The following is a 23,799-nucleotide window of genomic DNA, read 5'->3' as shown; positions in this document are numbered from 1 at the left end:
GGTTGATTTTCGATATGGCTAAACATCTAAGGTCATCGCACAATCATTTCTGCTCACATTCATTGCACGTTCTTAGATTTTCATATAATGAATTGTGGGCTCTCGTAGCAACTTCTCTGAGAGATGCTGGATCCATGTTTCTTTGTTTGCTCCTTAATGACAACAACTTTATAAAACACCTGTGTCTGTTAACATTTCATTGACTGGACCAAATATTCAGTATGGGACGAATATTGAGGCAAACAGCTGGGCTGTGGCACTCGTTCTGTTTACGGTTTCTACATATACAGCAATATTCTACATAGTGTTAGTCTGTTAAACAACCAAGTTACGAAGGCTGACCACACGATTGATTTGTTGTTAATGGGACCGCTATTGTTACCCAGAATCCATCCGGCCATCCGGTATTGCCTTGCGTCATAAATATTTACTTCGAGACAACACTGTAATGTATATTTTCTGAAAACATATGTCTTCCGTTCTCAAGTATAGTATCACTACTGGTAGGAAATGGGCATTTAAGGAGTAAACGAAGAATGACTTTATATGATTATTTGATGAACACTTCACTGCTTAGACCTTTGGGCAGCATTCTCCATTCCATTGTAACAGATCCATGAACAATTAAGAATTGCACACAGAATGGTTTTAGTTCACCGAAATAATCAATGCAGCAACTTAGTGTATTCGCTCTTCTGTTTATACTTCGACAGAAATATCCATTATATATTTACAATCAATATATTATTTATCAACTGTCTGCTATTATCAACCGAGTCTCATTAACCAATTCAGACAATGACCTACTTTTCAGCCGATCCAAATTTTCTCGTGTGAAAGTGAAAATAGACATCACAAACAACTATGGTTGCACTGAATTCCAATTCCTTGTTTCTTAAGAAAATGGTATTTACAAATGAATTTTAATTTTAAACTTTAATAACATCGTATTTCTATATTTTATGGCAAGGTGTAAGCAGCATCACCTTAACTAAGACGCCACAGACTGCCCCAGTTTGATAAGGTCGTAAAATGATTCACAATGCATCTGGCTCACTGGTTACACATGTTATGTGTTTGTTGTGCTTATTCAGTGTCGTGCTGTAACGAACAATGTGATTGATGTAATATCAAGTCCGTACCAGACCGCCAAACATTTCTAGCGGCAGAGCCTCGTTTTGAGATTTCCACGATTTCCAGGTTTCTGTTTGTCAGTGCTCGCTGTACGACAGAGCACATTGCACAACGTGTTTGCAATGATTATAAGGAGCGTAGTGTTGCAATATATACTCTCCCAAAAAAGAAACGCATAATGAAAATAGCAATTTCATGTAGCAATGAATTAAAACGTGATTAATTTACAAAAGGTTTTGCTCTGTTTATGAGTCCTATGGTGTTTATGTTGTGAAACATCGCACCAAAACGCACCATCCGTAAAATACCCGTATATAACAGCATGATTTTCAATTTCGGCGTGTAGTGTCACAGAATACACCATTCACATGCAATGCACGTGAAAGTTGGGGATCAGATAGTCTCATTGATGGGTATAAAAGGTTGATCGCTGTCTGTCAATTATTCACTCTATTTGGAATATTGTTGACGAACGCAAAATGCCACGGCTACGTGAAGCCAACCGTCATATCGCCATTGGTTTGCTTGAAGCTGGCCAGTCTTGAATGTTCGCATGAATGTTCACCAAAGCACCATTTCACGGCTCTGGGAGAGATATCGCCGGCAGAATGCGGTAGCAGATGCCCCTCGTAGTGAGCGACCTCGAGCGACCACTGCGGCTAGGGTTCGCTACATCCGGGTACATCACCTGCGTCATCGAACAGCTACGGCGACCAGTACCGCTCGACAAATACCCGGATTGAGGAGGCTTTCTGCACAGACCGTCATGAACAGGTTGAGAGAGGCTGGTTTACGTGCCAGAAGACCTTATTTTGGCCCTGTGCTTTGACAACAACATCGTCGACATCGAGTTCAATGGTGCACCAACGTTCAGGCCTGGAACCTACCGAATTGGCGTAGAATCTGCTTCAGTGATGAATCACGATTTCTATTGAAACGATGGAAGAATGCTGGTGTACAGACGTCGACGTGAACGTTTCACCGACGCTTGCGTTCCCCAGGTGGACAGATTCGGCCGGGACAGCGTTATGATGTGGGGGAGGATCACCTGCCGCAGGAGAAGTGATTTGGTGATGATCCAGCTCAACGGTACTGTGACGAAATCATACGCCCACACCTCCTTCCAATCATTGATCGCCAGAGGGAGTTGTTTCAACCGGACAATGCCAAGCCCCACACAGCACGTCACACTAGAGACTTCCTCCAGAACCACAACATCAATGTGTTCCCCTGGCCCTCAAGATCACCGGACTTAAACCCGATCGAACATCTGTGGGATGCCCTGGACAGACGGGTGCGACGCTGTAACCCTCAGCACCAGACACTTCAGCATCTCGCACAGGCACTACAGGCAGAGTGGGCTGCGATTGGGCAACGCGAGATTCTGAGACTTATTCGTTCGATGCCGAGGCGATGCAGTTCTGGATGCCCACGGTGGTCACACGAGGTATTGACTTCAGCGCCACCACACGTCTCCATGTGTAACTCAAACTGACTTTCCTCGAGTTGGTGCCAAAGACGGATAATTCTGCATTCACAGTGTGCAATTTCGCTATATTTCATTGACTCATTAAGCCCACAAGATGTTTCAAAATAAACATAAAAATACAGTTGAAATTCCTATATGCGTTTCTTTTTGGGGGAGAGTATACAAGTGCTTAGATGTATCAAATAATACTGATTAATATTTATGTACCCAGTTAAATGAATAGGTCTCAAAATTCTGGACTGGTTATAGTACTAAGATGCGCAATAGGTCGGAACCCAGTCAACAGGAAACAAGACTGTAAAATATTCATGTTTAAAGGTGTTAGTCGAAAGCTGCACGTACCCACATCAGTGGTAATCCGGTACAAATACATGTTATGGCAAGTCAGTTATTCACCTGAAAACAACAATATTAAGTAAAAGCCAAAATAGGGAAAGTCATCGGACAGCGTATTTGTCAGTGATTCGACAAATTTGGAAAATGTCCTCCTCATGTCCACCCCAACATGTTTTAAAAGTTGCACTGAAGCCTTGACTGTTTGAATGCTACCTTGATCAACAAGACCTTTTAATCTACTTGAAAATCATGCTGTTAATGTGATGTTTCAAAACATAAACACCAGAGGACTCATAAACAGAGCAAACCTTTTGTAAAATGAATCACGTTTTAATTCATTGCTACATGAAATTGCTATCTCCATGATGCGTTTCTTTTTTGGGAGAGTATACATGTTGAGTAATGATCACTCCTGTTCATTTCAACTAATCATGTCATACGAACATGTTACAGTTCCTTACTTTATTGTTATATTACTTGGGGAAGATAAATGAGAGTATGCGTTATGAGGTCACTTTAAGTTACAGACATAGAATTAATTTCTTTGTGCCATTATGTTGAAATGAACCAAGTGGCACATTCGAAAGTCTTAGAGTACTTGAGAATCGTCGAGAGTACTGGTTCAGTCTTGGCAAAATATAAATATAAGGACCAACGCTCTGATGGGGCATATTTTATTTTTAGCCAATCAGATCACTGGCTCTTTTCAGTGCGGGTGAGGTCAAGGCCATGATCCGCAAAGGCAAACGGACACGATCCATCCCTTTTGGCCATGAATAATAATCCTGGTTAGAATAGGTCCCCAGTAATGCATGCTGGTTATAGGAGGCGAAAACATGGATGAGGTTGGTCAGATTTGGTACCGGAGTGGATCATGATTGTGTGGTCATACCGCGAATACTTACAGGCAGCCGCAATACAGTATGGCTGGGATATTGCTGATTGCAGCATTAAGAGCAAAGGTATTTCTGTTAACCCACAATCATCATCATCTTTATCATCATATAACAACAGTTGTGATACGTGAATATTGTACACTGTTTTTTTAACGTGAAGTTTGGATGACGTCCCAGTTAAATAAATGAACACAAATTCGTTCTGTGCTGCAAATGGCAGTTTCAGTTCCCTACTTCGTTACCTATTTAACACAACAATTGTACACGGGAGCCAGTTCTTTGTGACAGATATTATGACCAAAGATCCACATTGATGGCAGTATGCAAGAAGTAATTTGGATCGTCCATGCCAATGTGTGACGTCCAAGTCTGCTGTTGTGATGACCGCGGTGCATTGTTAAAAGTGAGGTAAAGTCCTTAAATACACACTCTTCAATCTGTCCTATGTTAAATACCAATGGATTTGTTTTCTAAACAGACAACCCAGTCACTGATACCATGCGCATCAATCTGCGCCATTCGGATTCGATGACATGTGTAAACCGAGTCAGCGAGCCTGACCACTCGATCCCGATAGTCTCCTCTCATGACAACCATTAGCTGAAGTGAGGGTGTAGCAGTCACGCAGCAAGTGAAGTGTTAAAGTGTAAAGTAAACAGACGCTATAGTCCTGTACATTTAGTGAGGGATTCATCATTGAAAGCACAACCTGTGTGAGAAGCATTTAAACAATAAGATACCTGACAAGCCTGGCTAATTAGAGGTATCATCACTTCCGAGCACAACAACCATTTTGGTAATGAAGAACCTGTTGTATACAGTCATATAAAACCAGACGACATTGACATTAAACGCCCAATTACCAAGCCTCAGCATATTCCTGACCGCATTGTCTGTAATAAGTGTAGAGGCAATAGTCTAAAACACCTTGAAACTTGAGCAATATTAAACAGACGTATATCTTAAAGTTAGAATAAATTGTCATATTTGTGAATAATATCTAATTAAAACAGATTCAAAGTCCACACAATTGATGTATACCGATATAGTGGTCAGTTAATTGGCGCGTATCTGTTCAGATATTAATTCAAGGTTTAAATGTAACTATAAGTTGTAGACTGGTCTCGATGGGAATACGGTGTGACGTATCTGCATATACCCAGAGTCGACGTTTGACAAAGCCTACAATTATTCACCGACGGATACACGAACAAGAGGTTACCTTATATTTATCATTTACCATTACTCTCAACATGACATACATTTCACTGTTTCGCTGTACGGAGCTTTGTAACGGTTAACAATTTGCCGTGACAAAAGGTTTAAGAGTCCCCGTTGATCCAGCAAAATAGAAGACAGACAAGTCTAAAATATTCAATAATATATTGGACAAACAATGAGCAAACTACAATGAATGACAATACAGATTTCTAGTACAATGCAATTGAGTCACAAATCTAAAATAGCGGGTCACAAATATCAAATATTAACTCACCAGAGTCTTGACATTCACAGTGAGAACAGATATACTGATTGAAGGCTGTTTACAATGACAGCAATTCAATAAACAAGCACGGTCGGTCTTGTTACGTTGATCAACTTGATGTCGGCAGACAGATGTGTATAAATCCAGTCATGTGATAATTCCGGCGTTGCACAACTCAACAACCAATTGCAACCTCTATATAGCTCTTACATAGTTCTCGAGCATTCTAGCAACGTTTGGCTCCATCATTATTCTCTCAGAACGTTATGGAAAATTCCACGGCCTGACCAAACGGATGTCAACAAGATAAACAAGCCAGCCAAGGGAGGCAACTCTGAGGCGCTAATAAAAAGGCGCGCCACTACAAATACTATTGCAATTGAACATATATGATGCGAGATGTGAGCCACAACCCACACTCAACACTTTCAACATTGTAACCCATAATGATTATCACTTAATCAATGTGATATTGCAAATTACAAAAAACAGACTCTCGTAACACTTGTAGATTTGTCAAAGACAACTGATTGATTGATTGTTGTTGTTTAACGCTGCACTCAGCTATATGACAGCGGTCTGTAAAATAGTCGAGTCTGAACAAGACAGTCCAGTGATCAATATCATGAGCATCGATCTACGCATTTTGGGATACGGTGCCATGTGTCAACAAGTCAGCGAGTCTGACCACCCGATCCCGTTAGTCGCCTCTTATGACAAGCATGGGTTGCTGAAGACCAGTTCTCACCCGGATCTTCACGGGTCTTAAAGAAAAATGTCTGTTGCGATGAAGGCGAGTATATTCTGTTTGAAACCTAAAGGTTGCACAAAAATCGTTCCCATAGACTTCCATAGTAACGCTATATTGTCTTGAAAAATAACCCAGTCGTTAACAGCCATCAAATGTAAACTAGTGCTCTAAAGAAAGTATACAGTGTGTTTGACCAAACTTGAAAAGAAAAGAAAAGTATTTATAACAAAATCAACACCCGTTCAAAATGAATACATTTCAATAGAGTATTCAATTCTACAACAAATGTGCACAATTTCATTTCAAACAAAGTCAAAAGTACCGTTTGACTAACACGGTAAGACACGTGGTATCATAGTCTGAACTTTTACACAGATCAATTGGGCGTGTTTTTCTGCAAAATGCCATCAAATGTTGAATCATGTTGACCACCATTATCTTCAAAAAACGCCAAAACACATCAACTCATTGATGACGTAAGACGACGAATGACGTTAAGCGTGATCCGTTGCCATTCCTGTTGGAGACATTGTTCCAGTTTGTTTTATGAGAGTGTGTTTTTTGTAATTTGTAATATCACCTCTTGCATCGTATACACTAAACGCCAAAAGAAACGTTACCCTCCTACCTTTATTAATTACTGAAAAAACACCAAAGATATTTTAGAAGGAATTAGTTTACAAGAAAGCTTAACAACACAGTTTTATGCAAATCACGAAAATAATTTCTCAAATGCATTCATATTTAGGTGAAATGCAACTTTTTAGAAGAGTTAAATTGTCCTATATTCGTCCATGGCCGAAATAAACCAATAACACTGATTTTGATGTCTGCTTTGGGCAATGATAAACCATTGAAAAGCACCATTTTTCAACTATTAAAACAAGAAACAACTGTTGTAGAGTGTGTAAAATTGTAAAATCATAATTCCTATGATTTCAGTCTTTTAAAACATTTTCTGCTGATTTGATTAGTGAAAACAAGTAAAACATTTCTTTGATATAGTGAAAAAATGTTTAGGAACGTCTAAAATTATCTTTGTTAACATTTTTGCTTGCAAAGTAACATCTTTCCATTTTCTGTTTACGTATAGCAATATCAGTCGCCACAACGCAGCAAATTTCGAGCAGTATTTGCATCCATTTCACATGTAGAATGATTCTATAGGGTATGAAGAGAGCCTAGCATACAAGATATGATACACAAGTACGAGAAATATGCCACGATTAACAGCTGAAGAGAGAGAAAGAGCCATTGGGATGTTGCAGGTGTGGTCGACATACAATGCTGTTGCCAACGCCCTCGGATGCCACCGTATCACGGTTATAAGAGTTATTTAGGGCTTCAGACAGACTGGGGTCACCGTAGACAGACCAAGAAGTGGACGTCCACGCATCACAATGCCAGCTGAAGATTGTACCCCCGTCATTAAGGAAGGAGGGTAAGTTTTCTTTTGGCGTTTAGTGTATGTTCAGTGGTAATAGTATTTGTAGCGGCACGCCTTTTTTATAGCGCTTCAGAGTTGCCTACCTTGGCAACTTGTTGACTTCATGCCGTGTGTTCCACATGATTCCATATCGTTCCGGAAGAATAATGATGGAGCCTAGCTTTGCAAGAATGCTCGAGAACTGTGTAGGAGCTATATAAAGGCTGGTTGTTGAGTTGTGCGACACCGACATTACTTTAAAGTAAGACTCACCGCGGGGGTTCTTGCCACTGTTCGGCCACATCAAGAGGCTGCGTTCATATCAAGGACACTAAAACAGCGATGTGATCAAAAATTATATTCTTAATTGAGTAAGCTCACAAATCAATAAAAGGCAGCACCGTGGACTCAGAAATTCAAAGGCAGTACAACACCAGAACAGTTATTACAGCAATAGAAACAATGATCGTAATGTTCACCTTTCAGAAACGGAAATCCATAACAGTGGCAAGATGTTATGCGGCATACTTTTTTACTGATTCCCGGTTAACATTTTTAGTGAGCATGTGTTTTATACTGTTTATGACACCAGGTGTTCATGGAAAGGTGATCGTATCCTGCCACACGGGTGTCACCTGTCATAAAAATAATGCAAAGCTTTGTTATTTTTTTACTTGGAACATTCGGGAACGTGTTAAAACAAGGAATTGCATTGGACATCATTTTTGCCACTAAAATGTAATTTAATCAAATTGTCCTCAACACGCCAAATATAAAATGTTTTGAAAGCATTAGTGATGCTCTGTTGTGATCCCATGATCTTCGTCCGCTTTTGAAACCATGGCTGCCTTTGCTATTTGGAATGCTGGTGACTCACCATGCTGACGCTGCCTGTTCCCTGGCTAGTAAGACTGCCAAAGTCTTTTCCATTGATGCTTCAGTTTTTTACAACAAGAAAACTATTAAATATAAAGGTGTTACGTTTGCACGAGGTTGGCTTGGCAGTAGCCGTTAGTTTGAACTCAGACAGACGCATGTTTAGACAGTAGACGTTGTGCAATGTCCTGCTTGTCCGTAAATGTCCTAAGCATCGCTATACCTTCAATATGTCAGTCTTGCTCAGGCTTGAAAGCTAGTGTGAAATGATACGGTTGTGTGTATGTGTGAACAGGCTCTAATGAAATATCACATATGTTTAGTAACCTTTAGGTTACCAAAAATGGTCAATACACTTCAAAATGTCAAAATAAAATTCATGTATCTTACTGGGTTAGCATCTCACTCCGGAGATTGTGCTGGTCGAACAAGTCGACTGAACGAATCAGAAGTTCGGGGACAGGTCTTATGTCATTGTACCTGACCCCATGGATCGGTGCTTGCATAGATCACTGGGTTATCAGGTCCAAACAAAAAAGGTTTCAGCCTGCTTGGATCTTGAATATTGCTGAATGTGACAATATTTAACCGAACGAAACTCCAAATGATCTGTTGAATAATATATAACCATGTGTTTATACTGAATAATTGGGACAAACCAATCCACATCCGTATTGTTGTGGAAAATCAATTTTGCCTCAGGTACATGCATCCACAAAATCCACTCATTGACGGTGATGTATGGCTACACATCCGTTGTCGTACTGCAGTGTCGATAATTTCGATGCCAGCAATGAGCTTATTTCATTACAGGCACAAAGGCTGGAACTGATGGATGAAATTGTAACTTTCAACCGTTATGAATGATCTGAATGACGTTGATAAAAATTGGTTGTGTTTTACATTGATTTTGTGGATTAATCGTAGACATGAATTCTGGCTATTCAGTGTGTAGGATGATATTGATGCCATCCCCTATCTGCATGGTCAATACGTGGGAGACAATGTGTATTGTATGCTGTCACTAATGGCTATGTGCAAACAAAAGTAAAAAATGAAAAGCCAATTACCAGAGCCACATGAAGGCAAATGTGGACACTATGGAAAATGCGTAACTTGAAGTAATGACACACAGAGACCTATCAGTATTCATAACAACAGGTTCGCGAAGCGTTGGGTTGGCGGATACAGGAAAGGTCGTGAACACACTTGGAAAATGCGGAGGCTACTATTAGTTAGTGTCTTCTGTATCTTACAAAGTTTTCGTGGTGAGTTCTTCTTGTAATGTGACGAATTCATTGATGTTCACAAAAACATGATTATGTTCAATCCTGTGATGGAGATATCTTTATTCAATGACCACAGAGCATATTGTTGTGACTACAATCGGTTTTTAAAAAGTAGGTATTTGGTACCTGATGCCATTACAGTGAAGTGTCAATGAAGAAATGCAGTGTTCGTTGTAGAACTATTTGAACCGAGGTGCGTCATATGTGTTGCCGCTATCTGGCAGACAGTATCATTTATTCAAGACTTCATTCATCATTTTGTTCTGTTGATTTATATTTTACAATGACTTGAGCAGGATTTCAGCTGTGTTCAGCTGATTCCAAGTTAGAAGATGTCCAAATGAACCTATCTTTGTTGAAAGAAGTGACAAAATGGAAGGGGTGGTAAGGCTCAGTGACCTGGCTGACTGCATTTCATCGATTCCCAATTGCGTTTATAATGCTAATGATTTCAATCAATGGATTGTCTGGTCAGTATTCAAATACTTACAGATCGCCGTCAAACGGTTGGAATATTGGTGAGAGTGGCGTTAAATAATCACAAATCACCTGAAAATTATATCCCTTACTCTCCATAACGTCTCAGTTTGACAAATAACAATCACTGATGATCAATTGTATCCTTGAAACCGCTTGCATCCTTCTTGCCTTAGTATGCTATTTGTATGCATAATATCAGTACTTTGTTCCAGTCGGGGGTGCTACCCTGAAGACATCATACTTAATGTCTCGATATATCCGCCTATCCTGAAACCCTTGCATCCTTCTTGGCTTTGTATGCTATTTGTATACGTGATATGGGTCCTTTGTTTCAGCTGGAGCTGCTAGCCCTGAAGACATCATACAGTTGAAGAAGAAGATATTTGATGGATATGACAGATATGTTCGTCCTGTTCACAGCCACGAAGAAGCAATACAAATGGACATGGTGTTTTCACTTGGCAGCATTGATTCTCTGGTAAATAATTTAACATGGTATTCTTATCCAGTACTACTTACATCGATTATGTTACAGATCCCAGATTTACTTACCATCAAGGTCTGACAATAATATGTTCTTTGTGAATACAGTTCACTATAAAGGTATTTCAGACATAACACCCTCGAAACATACCACGAAAATCCGGTACAATCATTCCACTATTTACCAATTGTACATTATTTCCGGATATACGGCATAGCACATGGTTTATGTGTGTTCATACATTCATTCTCGGAGGTATTGAGCAATATGATTATAGTCAGTTCTCTGGACACCAGGTTAATTACCTGGTTTTACTTTTTGTTTGAACCCTTATATACTAAGCAGCAAAAGAAACGTCAGTTTGGACTTTTCCTTTAATGTTTCGATTGTATATTTTTGACAACATCTCCAACTTTACCTGAACAAAGACATTCCTTCCCAAACTCAGAACGGAACCGAGGAAACGCAATCAGAAACGCAATCTGATCTCGGAGATGGTAAGGTGTTCTCCATGTTTTTCATGCAACTCATTCTGCACGTGCTGTTCACAAGGACCAGCCCTATAAAATGCACCGCTATGGGGTGGAATAGGCCAGAACCAGAGAGTGGGTCCTGTGGTGTTCCAGAACCTTCGACCAGGGAGAGGAGGCGGCATTACAGCGGTGCGCTACATCGACCAAGCTCTCAGACCACACGTCATACCACATTTAGCACGTCACCAGAACAGCATTTTCCAGCATGATAACGCAGGGGTCCATACTGCCAGAGCTACACGGGACTTCCTACAGCACAACGGTGTCAACACTATGCAGTGGCCAGCCCTTAGTCCTAATTTGAACCCAATTGAACATCTTTGGGATGAAATTCAGAGGAGACTGAATAATGTCATACCAAGGCCGAACACAGCCGATTTATTGCGCCAGGCCTTTCTGAGAGTGTGGTTCCAGGTGCAAATGGCCTTCAACAATCGATTGGTGCACTCCATGCATAGACGCTGTGCTGCAGTTATTGCCGCTCATGGTGGTCACACTAGATACAGAAGTCAAGAGTCTGAATGGACTGTAAACGTTCACGTAATGTCTTGATTATTCATTGATGTTGTACACAAAAAATGTTTTTGATCCGCTTATTATGTCCATTTCTGTAATGATTTGATTACAGTGCCTATCTAATTTTGAATTCGTACTGACGTTTTTTCTTGCTGCTGAGTATAGTACAGATAATTGTATCTCGAACAGTTTATTATATTTCTGTTAACCAACCATTTCCTCCAGTCATGATGTTGAGAGAGCACGTAGATGCTTTAAAATGCCACTAACACAATGGTGTTGTGGTCTCTTGTGCAATTCGGACTATAGCGTACGTGTGTTCATTAGTCACTATAAAAAGATGCTCGTATCCTGCCCCATTTCTGAAAAAAAAAACTAATATCTGCAGATACCAGATAACATAGATCATATGGAGACTACATTAATTCGCATGGCTTACTTTCCGCAAATATGCACGAAGAAGAGAAATTTATGTTTTGATTTTCAATTTCAGGATTTGAAAAGTCAAAAACTTAAATGGAATGGATGGCTTACTCTTGTAAGTATGAAAAACCTCATAACATCTTTGTGACCTTCAATAAGGCTGGAGTAAGTAAGGTACAAAGATGCTAAAAGTATGGAAACGTTTTTAAGTACAATTAACACTATCTTGTCTGTCGCGATTGTATCTGTCTACGTTCTGATATACAACACGTATTCTTTTCACACAGACATGGCATGATAAACTGCTGTCCTGGAACGCCAGCCAGTATGGAGATACTGACTTCATCATGGTGCCACAGACGAAGATTTGGCTTCCCGACTACGTCATTAATAACGAGTATGTACAACCAGAAACGTGCACTGCCAAATGGGATAGATTCTAAACTGATGAGTTACCATTTCGTTACGTAGTATGTATGGAATATGTATATAGGAAAACAGCTCAGGCACTACAATGACTTCTTCAAAACTCCGAAACGTGGTAACTTGGACTTGATAATATATGTCACAAATCCAAGCCAGTTTCAAGATTGAAACATACTAAACTATGTGCCCCAAAAGTGGCATGTGCAGACTCTATTACGTTCCAAACCATAATGGATCAGTCAATTTTGTTCTTAAAGATTCTCGATAATTGTAAAATACGTGTCTCCCAAAACATGTAAATGTGGTAAATTCCACAATACCGTTTACATGAGATAGTATAGTAGTTCATCCCTGACAACTAATTATTTTCAATACCAATACTTTCCACTTCTACAGAAACAATAACAACACTGTTTAAGAATCCCTTACACCTCCATAAAACACTCTACACTCAACACATGTGAGGTTTCATTTAGAATACAGAACTGATGGTAATAACCAGCTACAGAAGTTTATAATTTTTTGGGAGAACATGGAAATCAAAATGGCTAGCACCTTTGTTTCAACAGTCAGCACATGACCTTACACTTGTTCCATGCAAATGCACATTTCACTAAGTGTAATCAGCCAGGCTTCAGTGAGTCTCTCAGGAAGAAAGGCATGATTCCTCTTCAGGATTGCGCCCGCACAATTTATTGGGCAATTACATAAACGATGTAGACTTCGACACCCTCAAGACTGGCTAAGTGTTATTACTGTCAGTTGGGTGGTTGGTTCGTGAGCCAAAATGGCATAGGTTTCTATTGATAAAGTTCACCTGGAGTTATAAAGCTCAGGCGCGATTTACAAATCAGAGGAATGGAATTGGACATATATTGCACGATATTAGAGTGAGTGAATGAGTGAGTTTAGTTTTACGCCACACTCAGCAATATTCGGTAAATAATCTAGTCTGGACGAAACAATCCAGTGATAAACAGCAAACAGCATGAGCATTGATCCTCGCAACTGGGAATCGATGACATGTGTCAACCATGCCAGCGATCCTGACCACCCGATCCCGTTAGTCGCCTCTTAGTTACTGAAGCATAGGTTACTGAAGATCACTTCTAACCCGGACCTTCACAGGTGCACGATATTAGACCATCGATAGAGCTGAAACGTCTTGGCCAGATTAGCCAGTTTTGATTATATCCAGTTAGCCAGTTTTGATTTGCCATATCCATATGGCTTTGATATGAAGACAAAGCAGGGCGTTCTTTGATAACCCGTGAAGATCAGAGTTTGTCTAAGGCTAAACGATGGTAGTCATCAGAGGCGAACCCGCTCGTAGTAAGATGTGAATAACAGAATCGGGTGGTCAGGTTTGCTGACGTGGTTGATGCATCGTATCGTATACAAAGGCGTACATCGATGTTCATGATATCAATTGCTGCATGGCCTGGGTCCAGACTACATTACGCATAAAGTATGTCTAAAGCTGGAAAAGTACTGAGTAACAAACAAAAGTATTAAGGTGAAAGCCTAAACGAAATTTTCTTAATCAAAACACTCTAAATATTTTCTTCACCAGTGTTTCTGCTAAAACAGTCTTGGGAAACGCGGGCACTCTGGTTTTCATTAGAAGCAGTGGCAAAGTCACCTGGGAACCTGGAATGATTAGTGAAACAAGCTGCAAAATTGACATCAGGAAGTACCCCTTCGACACCCAGACCTGTTCCATCGATTTTCTTCCCTGGATGACCACAAGCAAGTTCATGAACACTACAGTGTCCTCAAACAAGATCGAAATGTCAGGTTTTGTGCCACATGGAGAGTTCACTATAGCAGGGTCATCAGTGGTGTATGCTCGGTTCCCTGCAGGTTTTACAGACGACGACTTAGTGGGCATTACTTTCTCCGTTGTCCTCAACAGACGTCCAGCGTTCTACTGGATGATCATGATATTTCCAATGATGACCTTTCCTCTGCTCTGCCCGATCAGCTTCCTTGTACCCGTAGAGAGTGGAGAGAAGATAACTCTGTCAATCACCGTGGTGTTGTCCTACTTGGTCTTCATTGGGTCAATGAACGACGCCATGCCAAAGCTGTCTGATACCGTTTCTTTGATGGGTACGTATAAATACAGCTACTACAATTTACAATTTAGTTTGAGTTCACTGTTGCTCAACGGTTTATAGGTCTACCTAAAAAACAACATTTTACTCAAGAAACAAACCCACAAAAGTTTGTGGAGGATGCTATAGGAAGCGTATATTTAGTAATTCATACCCTCAAAGACTTTCTCGTGTTTGTTTTGCCTTCCGAATATCACTGTAAACAAAATGTTAGACCATCTGGGTTCTGCCTTTACAATACTGGCAATAATCAGATTCTCCTGATCGTAGATTTGCATTAATTGACACTAATTTTTGTAACATTAACATATTCATTCTTTTCAGTGATATACGCCTCCTTGCAAACAACTATTAGCATCCTCACAGTAGTCGCTAATGGAATCATCATATGTATTCACAAACTTCCCTCGGACTTTCAAGTCAAATTTCCCAAATTCCCCAAGATGTCACAGAGGCTCGGGACAATTGGGGAACGGAATAAATACCTGGTCAAAGGAGAGTCTCTTCAAAGTGTTACTGGTAGTTCCTTGGGGCTGTGTCACGATGACCTAAAAAACAAATGGAATTCCAGCATTTGCAGACGGAAAGAATGCGTCATCGAAACCAGATGAGCCTGGAAGAGACAAATGGATCCTGTATGCACGTCGACTTGACCAGATTTGTTTCTCATGTTTCATGTGTCTTACTATAGTGGTGTCAGCTATATTCGGGTTTCTCATGTCCTAGTGAGTGGATACATGTTGTCTTTCACCGTGGCACGCTCTCGTTTCCAATAATGGAGCAGGGTCTTACAAGCCAGCATTTCATATCAGTGGCAAAGATGGGAGCATTCATTAATTTATCAACACAACCTGGCAACCTGATTAGTTTCCAACACCCTCACAACCAGAAGGACTCGTGAGAAGCCATTTTTTAAAGAGCATGCTTCCTGGTTGATAACATAGGCAATGACAATAGTGAATGGGTACAACAGCACACAATCAGCCAGGATGAAGTTCGAATTGTCACTTAACTGTCACTGTTTACTACTTGATGCACCCGTCTGGATTCAGGGGAGGGGTATATGTGCTCATCAATATTTGGTTTTTGTAAGAATCGACTAAACGGATCGAGAGGTCAATCACTGGATTTTCGTGTCAAGATGAAATTAATTGCAGTTGCTTTAATAAAGCTCAGTGCTAAGCGACAACAAAACGAATAAAATATTTAGGCGGTAAACGTGCTCAAGTGATCAGCCTTACTGACATGGTCGATACAGCTTGTCGTTGTGAAAACAAGCAAACAAATCATTGATTATTCTTTCACAGCCGGATGGAAATCACATCATCGTCCATTAAAATCTCAGCAGGACATCAATACCCAACAGAGTTATCATACCTGTCTTGTCACCAAAGGAAAATGGAAGCACGTATCATATATCCAGCTACATGGAATCTTTACTGGCTGAAGGTTTCTGCAAGAAAACAAGATCCTTGCATTGATCTTGAAAGTCAAACAAGACTTAGCGTCAATCTATCTGCAGGAAATAACTGAATAGTACCATCCCTCGAGAAATCAGCGACCAAGAAGTTGAAAGTTACTCCCTTTCTCTGCATGAAAAGTCCGACAGAAACCTTATTTAGTAATATACAGCCTTATGACCTATTCTGAAGTTAATATGTAACGTACTTAAAATGTCACGTAAGTAAAAATTAAAGTAATTATCTAGCAATAGATATATGCTTTAACAATGCTGCAACGGCATGTATAACAAGAGGATTTTTGGAAAAGCAAACCCACCCACCCTCTATCTTGTAATTAAGTTAAACAAAGGACGGCATAAGCAGCTGTTCCCACCCGACTGGACACTATTGGAAGCTCAGAGAGTCTCGCCCAAGACTGTTCTACAGTTATATACCTTGAGACACGAATCTGTTATGAATCTGAATATATCTGGGTTGAAGATATTGCCTGATAATTCACACTGTATTCACATATGATACATGATCGGGAATACCCTATTTTCCAAATAAAATTGTGATCTTGGTGTCGAGTTTAATCTATTGTTCGTCAGTTTCTCTTGAAAGAGGATTAATACGTGTAACGGTCAGCACAAATCCGCAACATAACGATGGATAAATTGGGAAATGATCAGATAAATCCAAACGCGGTGGTCTAGTGATGACCTTTGTAGACGACATCCAGATCATTCGTGAATAGCAAACAATATTTAATGAGTGTATCACTACATGATAAGGTGTTAGGGAAACGTATCTCAATCGTAACGGATGGCACTAATGACGTTGATAACAGGCCTGCATGTGCCACTACAAATGAATGTGTTAGGGAAACGTATTTCAACCGTCACTAATGACGTTGATAACAGGCCTCTATGTGTTTGATTGTCCTGTAATTGGATTTTGTGGACTCTCTTGAAACACTAATACTGGATGTTTATTGCACACTGTCGGCGGCAGGAAAGTACCCTACCCATGATCAATATGTTGAAAGTAAGGCATATTGAATGCTGTCAAAAGTGACAAGGTTCAGACAAAATCGAAAAATCAATTGCCTATTGTAAGAATATACTGAAGGCAAACATTGACCCATACACAGTAATGTATCTGATGCATTGATCATACAGGCTCGTCCTTAACCACAATAACAGGTTGGAGAAGGAGTCACTGGGAAGCGGATGCTACAAAGGTTCTGTGGACACGTTGGAAATGTTGCGCCAACTTCTAGCTTGTTTATTCTTTGGCTTGCATAGTGTTTTCGGTAAGCATGCCTTATAATGTGACGAATTCAATGATGTGTTGAAAAATATAAGTATTAGCCAACCATGTTTACAGGGATATGTCTACATATATGTTTTTATATACAAAACTTCATCATAACTTATAGCATTCACTGTGTCTATATATGAATTGTTGCCAAATGGTGATGTTCCTAGCGTTTTTAACGGAGGTGTGTCATAGTTAACCAAAACCTGGTTGACAGATTCTAACACAAATTCGAACGTCATTGCCTTTTGCTTTGTATATTTAAATATTCGGTAAAAGAACGCAGGGATACATTTGAATCTACTACTGCTTGTCGGAAGAGGTGACTAAATGGATCAAGTAGTCACATTGGCCCATTGTGAACAATCTGTCAGCAACCATGTCTTTTATGTCAATTTCTGTATTCTGTTGCCATGTAGCTGGAATATTGCAGAGTGTGGCGTTAAACAATGTCAGTCAGGTGTTAATGGCATCCCTCATAACACAATGTCTCGATTTGACAAATAACAACCATGATGACCATTGAAATATATCCTCTATCCTAGAAACCCTTGCATCCTTCTTGGCTTCGTATGTTATTTGTATGCATAATATAGTCCTTTCTTCCAGTCGGAGGTGCTAGCCCTGAGGACATCATGCAGATGAAGAAGAAGATCTTTGATGGATACGACAGATACATACGTCCCGTTCACAGCCACGAAGAAGCAATACAAATGGACATGATGTTTTCTCTTGTCAGCATTGATTCCCTGGTAAATATGTTTACATGGCATCTTTATCAAGAAGTATTTTCAAGTTTTTCATTCACTAGGTTTATTACTATTAAGCGAACGCCAACGTATGTCAACAATATGTTTTTGATGTCCAAGATATTTTTATGGATTAAACTTCTTTTTTAATTTCTCTCACGACGTTTCGAGACCATTCCAGGTCCCTTCATCAGGTGAACTGGCAGTTAGGACTATGACGTCGTCACTATGACGTCATAACTGAGTTATGACGTCACAATGCAAGTGACATCACAGTACACTAGGGAGAGTACTGTATAAGTGAGTTTGAAGAGTTAATTACATAATGATGAAAATTCATGCTAAATAATAGAGTTGAAAGTTGAATTGTCAATACACAACAACTGCTAATTACACAAAGGTTACCAAAAAGAATAGTAGACTCGTTTTTTCTTTTATCTAAAGTTCATCAAAAGTTAATCAAGAGGTCCCACGCACTTGGCAGGTATACACCTTGATCACGATTAATTGCTGGTTTATGTCTCCTTATCTCGACAGCTTCCTGTAGTTTTCTCCGACGCCAGTCGTTGTTATTTCTCGAAATCACCCTAATATCATTCCACATGATAACATGACTTAACATAACTCAGTTATGACGTCATAGTGACGACGTCATAGTCCTAACTGCCAGTTCACCTGATGAAGGGACCTGGAATGATCTCGAAACGTCGAGAGAGAAATTAAAAAAGAAGTTTAATCCATAAAAATATCTTGGACATCAATGTACAACTTCTAAATGCCACTGAAAGACATCAATATGTTTTTGTTTTTAAGAAAATAAACTGCACTATAGACGTCACACCTGCAAACCATACAACTAAATGAACATTACTACCAATCGTACAATATTTCAGCCTCTTCTTTCTGGATACATGTTCGCCACTTGCCCAATTATACGACGGGAGTGTATTTGACAGGATAGAAGTGTTTAATATTCTGGACATCAACACTTCACCTGTTATCCTTATTTCACATTTGACATATACATATTAAGAAAGGATGCTGCATTTAAGGAAAATTGTATCCCGAACAGTGTATGATGTTTTATTCACCAACTATTTCCTCCAGTCACGAGTTTGACAGAAGAAGTAAATGCTTTAAATGGAAGACACAACCCTTTCCATTAAGATTGTGCTGTACGATTCAAATACGTGTTTATTAATCACAATCAAACAGTGCCAGGTTCTTCCGACAAGATGAGCGTATCCTGCCACATGAAGGAAACTTAACCTGTTTCAGACAAGAATTATCTTATAATCCTGAAGCATGCACCAATAAGTGAAATTAATGTTTTGATTATCAATTTCAGGATCTGAAAAGTCAAAAACTGAAATGGAATGGATGGCTTAGCTTTGTAAGTATGCATCTTTTTCATAAACAAGGTCTCTTTTTTTCTTTTTTTAAATTGCTGTTTAACAAATGGCGTACAACAACATGATCTATGTGCCACACTAATGCAACTCCCACAATATAAGAAACACAATTCAGTGGCATTTAGTGAAAATCAGGCAAACTGAACAGGCCATGTGTAATCACGTTCTGACGTTGCTAAACGTATGAAAAACCTTTTTAAAGACGCAAATGTGCACTGTTTCAAACTATTTTTAATGTTTGATACAAATACAGAATATGTACTTAAAAACAGACATGGCATGATAAGCTGCTGTCGTGGAATGCCAGCCAGTATGGGGATCTTCACTTCATTACAGTTCCACAGAAGAAGATTTGGCTTCCCGACTTCGTCATTGACAATGAGTACGTACAACTGGGTTAAGTTCTTAATTTAGGGAGGCTCATTCATTTAGATAAGTGATTTCCTGTAATTATGCATTTCATGCTTTTGTGGAAATAATTACTTCTGTACTTTGTTTGAAATAAATTATTGATTGTATTGTATTCTATTTCATGGAGTGGCACTCACATAAGCCGTTGGCTTGTGCCAATCCATATTCATGTCATGTTTATATGTCATGAATAAAATATGTTATAACATAAGTGATTCGGGCACAATAGCTACTTCTTTGCCGCAATAATACTTGGTATCATGGACTTGATCAACCTGATTTATCGATTCATTGATAAAATCAAAATATATTTGATAAGTAAAACATATTACACAAAATCTCCCAAACTGAATGCAATAACATGATTAATATATGTTTCAATAGCAATCAGGATAATTATCTTTTAATATTGTTAGACCTTTTAAATTTAATGTATCAAACACGTAAGTTATTTTATATGGTCACTGAGATGAATTTCGATTAATCAACCCATGGGATTGACTTGGACACTTATTTTGATTATATATTAGCCGAGAGCGTTGAAGAGCATTCCCTAGTGAAACTCTGGTATTTCTACATATTAATGATATCAAAATGTTTACAAATCATTGAATATGACATTAAAATACTCTCCTTGGTGTACAATAATTAAAGACAGAAACTAACATGAAGTTGCTTCGTTTCGCGTTTTTGAATGATAACTTATCCATAATTATGCCTTCGAATACATAAAGAAGAAGACTGCCTTTCTCAGGTAACAGCCAGTTTCTCCGGGAGGGGAATATTTGCAGACTACTGTCATATAGCTGGACTATTCCAGTGCAGCTTTGAAAAGCAATCCAACAAAAGATAAAAGTCATAATGAAATGTGTCTTTGTCAAACCTCTTTAAATATTTTCTTTACCAGTGTTTCTGCTAAAACAGTCTTGGGAAACGCGGACACTCTGGTTTTCATTAGAAGCAGTGGCAAAGTCACCTGGGAACCAGGAATGGTTAGTGAAACAAGCTGCAAAATTGACATCAGGAAGTACCCCTTCGACACCCAGACCTGTACGTTTAACTTCCTTCCCTGGATGACCACTGGTAGATTCTTGAATACAACAGTTTCTTCCGGCAGGATTGAAATGTCAGGTTTTGTGCCACATGGAGAGTTCACTATAGCAGGGTCATCAGTCGTGTATACCCGGGTCCCGGCGACTTTTATAGACGATGATTTGGTGGGGATAAACTTCTCCGTTGTCCTCAACAGACGGACATCGTTCTACTGGATGATAATGATATTTCCAATGGCAACCTTTCCTCTGCTCAGTCCAGTCAGCTTTCTTGTACCTGTAGAGAGTGGGGAGAAGATAACTCTGTCAATCACCGTGGTGTTGTCCTACTTGGTCTTCATTGGGTCAATGAACGACGCCATGCCAAAGTTGTCCGATACCGTCTCTTTGATGGGTAGGTCTATCATCTATACATAAATTGAGTTGGATCATTTGTATTTGTAAAATATTTTTCAAGTGATGGTTTAAAATTCAAGATTAATGGGTTTGTTTTTCTATTTCCCTATAATTAGTTTCATTTACTGCAGCTTTTAACATTTAACAGTTTATCCTAGACGTTGGGAAAAATTGCTTCACTTCAGAAAAATTCTTGCAACATAAAAATGTACGAGTACACAATGCTATTAAGAAAGTGATCTAATGTAGCATATGGTATATTTGGGATTACACTTTCTTAGTAAAGTACAGATTCTAGTACTTTTGTTGGGTTGAATCCCATCCGGGATTCAAACCCACACCCTCGTAGTTAGGCACCTCATCGCCAGCACACAAAGTCAGCCGCCTAACCCGCTCAGCCACCGCGACTTCCACAAAAATGAAAGTCGGGCAACTGGTAGTCTACACTGCGGACTTTGTGTACCCTTCAACATATGTTACATTTGATCACTTTCTAAATGGCATTGTGTAATCATAGCTTTCGGCCGTGAGAGCCATGCCAATTTACACTTATCGGTTGCTTATTTTGCAACATAAAAATGTACGATTACACAATGCCATTTAGAAAAGGATCAAATGTAGCATATGCTATATTTGGGATTACACTTTCTTAGTAAAGTACAGATTCTAGTAATCCCAAGTATAACATGTGTTACATAAAAATGTACATTTACAACATCATGTCTTGTTATGAACTGAAACTTGGATAACAAGGAATTGTCCCGCACAGTCTATTTCAACTGCAGATTATCACTGTGGAATGAAATGTTAAACCAACTGGATGTAACGTTAACAATGATGACATGACACACTTTAACAAATAATATATTCTTTTCAGTGATATACGCATCCTTGCAAACAACTATTAGCATCCTCGCAGTTGTCGCTAATGGAATCATCATATGTATTCACAAACTTCCCTCGGACTTTCAAATCAAATTTCCCAAATTCCCCAAGATGTCACAGAGGCTCGGAACCATAGGGGAACGGAATAAATACCTGGACAAAGGAGAGTCTCTTCAAAGTGTTACTGGTAGTTCCTTGGGGTTATGTCAAGATGACCTAAAAACAAATGGAATGCCAGCGTTTGAAGACAAAAAGAATGTGTCATCGAAACCGGATGAGCCAAGAAGTGACAAATGGATCCTATATGCACGTCGACTTGATCAGATTAGCTTTTCATGCTTTATGTGTCTTAGTATAGTGGTGTCAGCTGTATTCGGGTTTCTCATGTCCTAGTGAATGGATAAATGCTGGATTTCTCAGTTCTGTGCAAACATTCACCATGGTAGTGAAACAAATAACGAGTCTGGGCCTTGCAAACAAATGGTATATGCAACCAATCATTTAATCACTATTTCGGGACAATCTGATCACTTAACAGAACTCTGAGAATATGCTGTGCCGGAGATGGGAACATTCCTCAACGGGTGAGACCAGTCAGAAGCCAGTGTTAGAAAATCTGTTTCTGGCCTGAGCTGCGGCCAAGGGTGCAGGGTTTTGATGACAGCCAGGCTGATTTGTAATAATGAAGAGAGCACAAACCATAAACTATCATTACCAACTGACAAAGGGGTGGCGGAGTAGCCTAGAGGTTTAAGTGTTCGCTCGTCACGCCGAAGAACCGGATTTAATTCCCCACATGGGAACAATATGTGAAGTCCATTTCTTGTGTCCCCGTCGTGATCGTGATTATATTAACGACTGCGGCAAACAAAGCAAATTGTGATAAAATGTTACTGATACATTTGGCCAAATCTTTCTGAAAACATTTTGCTGATAGTAAGTTCTGACAGCATAATGGAATGGGACATTTCATTTAGTCAATAGATTTCAAAGTTTCATTCCATCTTGTGGCTTCACAAAATATGTCCCGTCAAAGCGTTGATGCCTAATATCCCAGTTCTACAGCATATGCAGAATACTGCTCAACATTAACTACAAAGATGTGTAGCCTTACCATCTTTGAAGGAATCGCGTCTTTTATACATAATCATGTAAACTATTTTGCAACGATTTATTATGGATAGACAACTTCTTCAATGCAATTGATTGAACAGGAACGATTTTTTTACGGATAGACAACCTATTTCTTGCATTTATTTTCCATACAAAATCGTTCCTGTTTTTTATACCAGCTTTTCTGATCCAAGCAGCTTGCCTAAGGATACTACCTTCCTATTAGAATCTAAAGCAATGCCTTCCACACTCATAATTAATCGTTCTTGGAGTCAAGAGAATGAGTATGACAATATCATATGAATATGTTAATAAGTCACCGTCAAATGAAAAGAATATCCTGTCCTTCGTCGAGAT

At 39.4% G+C, this 23,799-nt stretch overlaps 2 protein-coding genes across 2 annotated transcripts in view; both read left to right on the top strand.

Annotated features, from left to right (window-relative positions):
- LOC124282938 (neuronal acetylcholine receptor subunit beta-3-like) overlaps positions 1-16,682 on the top strand; it is a 77,890-nt gene extending 61,208 nt beyond the window's left edge. Inside the window, exons 3-7 of the mRNA XM_046718991.1 lie at positions 10,499-10,641; positions 12,190-12,234; positions 12,407-12,516; positions 14,119-14,657; positions 14,987-16,682. Coding sequence (XP_046574947.1) covers positions 10,499-10,641; positions 12,190-12,234; positions 12,407-12,516; positions 14,119-14,657; positions 14,987-15,273 — 1,124 coding nt within the window. The 3' untranslated portion in view covers positions 15,274-16,682. The remainder of the gene's footprint in view (positions 1-10,498; positions 10,642-12,189; positions 12,235-12,406; positions 12,517-14,118; positions 14,658-14,986) is intronic.
- Positions 16,683-17,230: 548 nt separating this feature from the next.
- LOC124282948 (acetylcholine receptor subunit alpha-type acr-16-like) lies at positions 17,231-23,388 on the top strand. The gene is made up of 6 exons (XM_046719000.1): positions 17,231-17,419; positions 18,034-18,176; positions 19,522-19,566; positions 19,858-19,967; positions 20,904-21,442; positions 22,322-23,388. Exons 1-6 carry the CDS (start codon positions 17,368-17,370, stop codon positions 22,720-22,722), a joined length of 1,290 nt encoding a protein of 429 aa, XP_046574956.1. The 5' UTR covers positions 17,231-17,367; the 3' UTR covers positions 22,723-23,388.
- The last annotated feature ends 411 nt before the right edge of the window (positions 23,389-23,799 follow it).

Source organism: Haliotis rubra, unplaced genomic scaffold (assembly GCF_003918875.1).
Source record: "Haliotis rubra isolate DU_JTF1 unplaced genomic scaffold, ASM391887v1 Scf307, whole genome shotgun sequence".
In the NCBI taxonomy this organism is placed as follows: domain Eukaryota; kingdom Metazoa; phylum Mollusca; class Gastropoda; order Lepetellida; family Haliotidae; genus Haliotis; species Haliotis rubra.
This window is presented reverse-complemented; position numbering and strand designations above follow the sequence as displayed.

Coding starts and splice junctions, on each gene's coding strand:
- LOC124282948 (XM_046719000.1), top strand. CDS start 17,368: ATGTTGCGCCAACTTCTAGCTTGTTTATTCTTTGGCTTGCATAGTGTT. Junction 17,420..18,033: donor TGGCTTGCATAGTGTTTTCG/GTAAGCATGCCT, acceptor CCTTTCTTCCAG/TCGGAGGTGCTAGCCCTGAG. Junction 19,968..20,903: donor GACTTCGTCATTGACAATGA/GTACGTACAACT, acceptor TTTCTTTACCAG/TGTTTCTGCTAAAACAGTCT.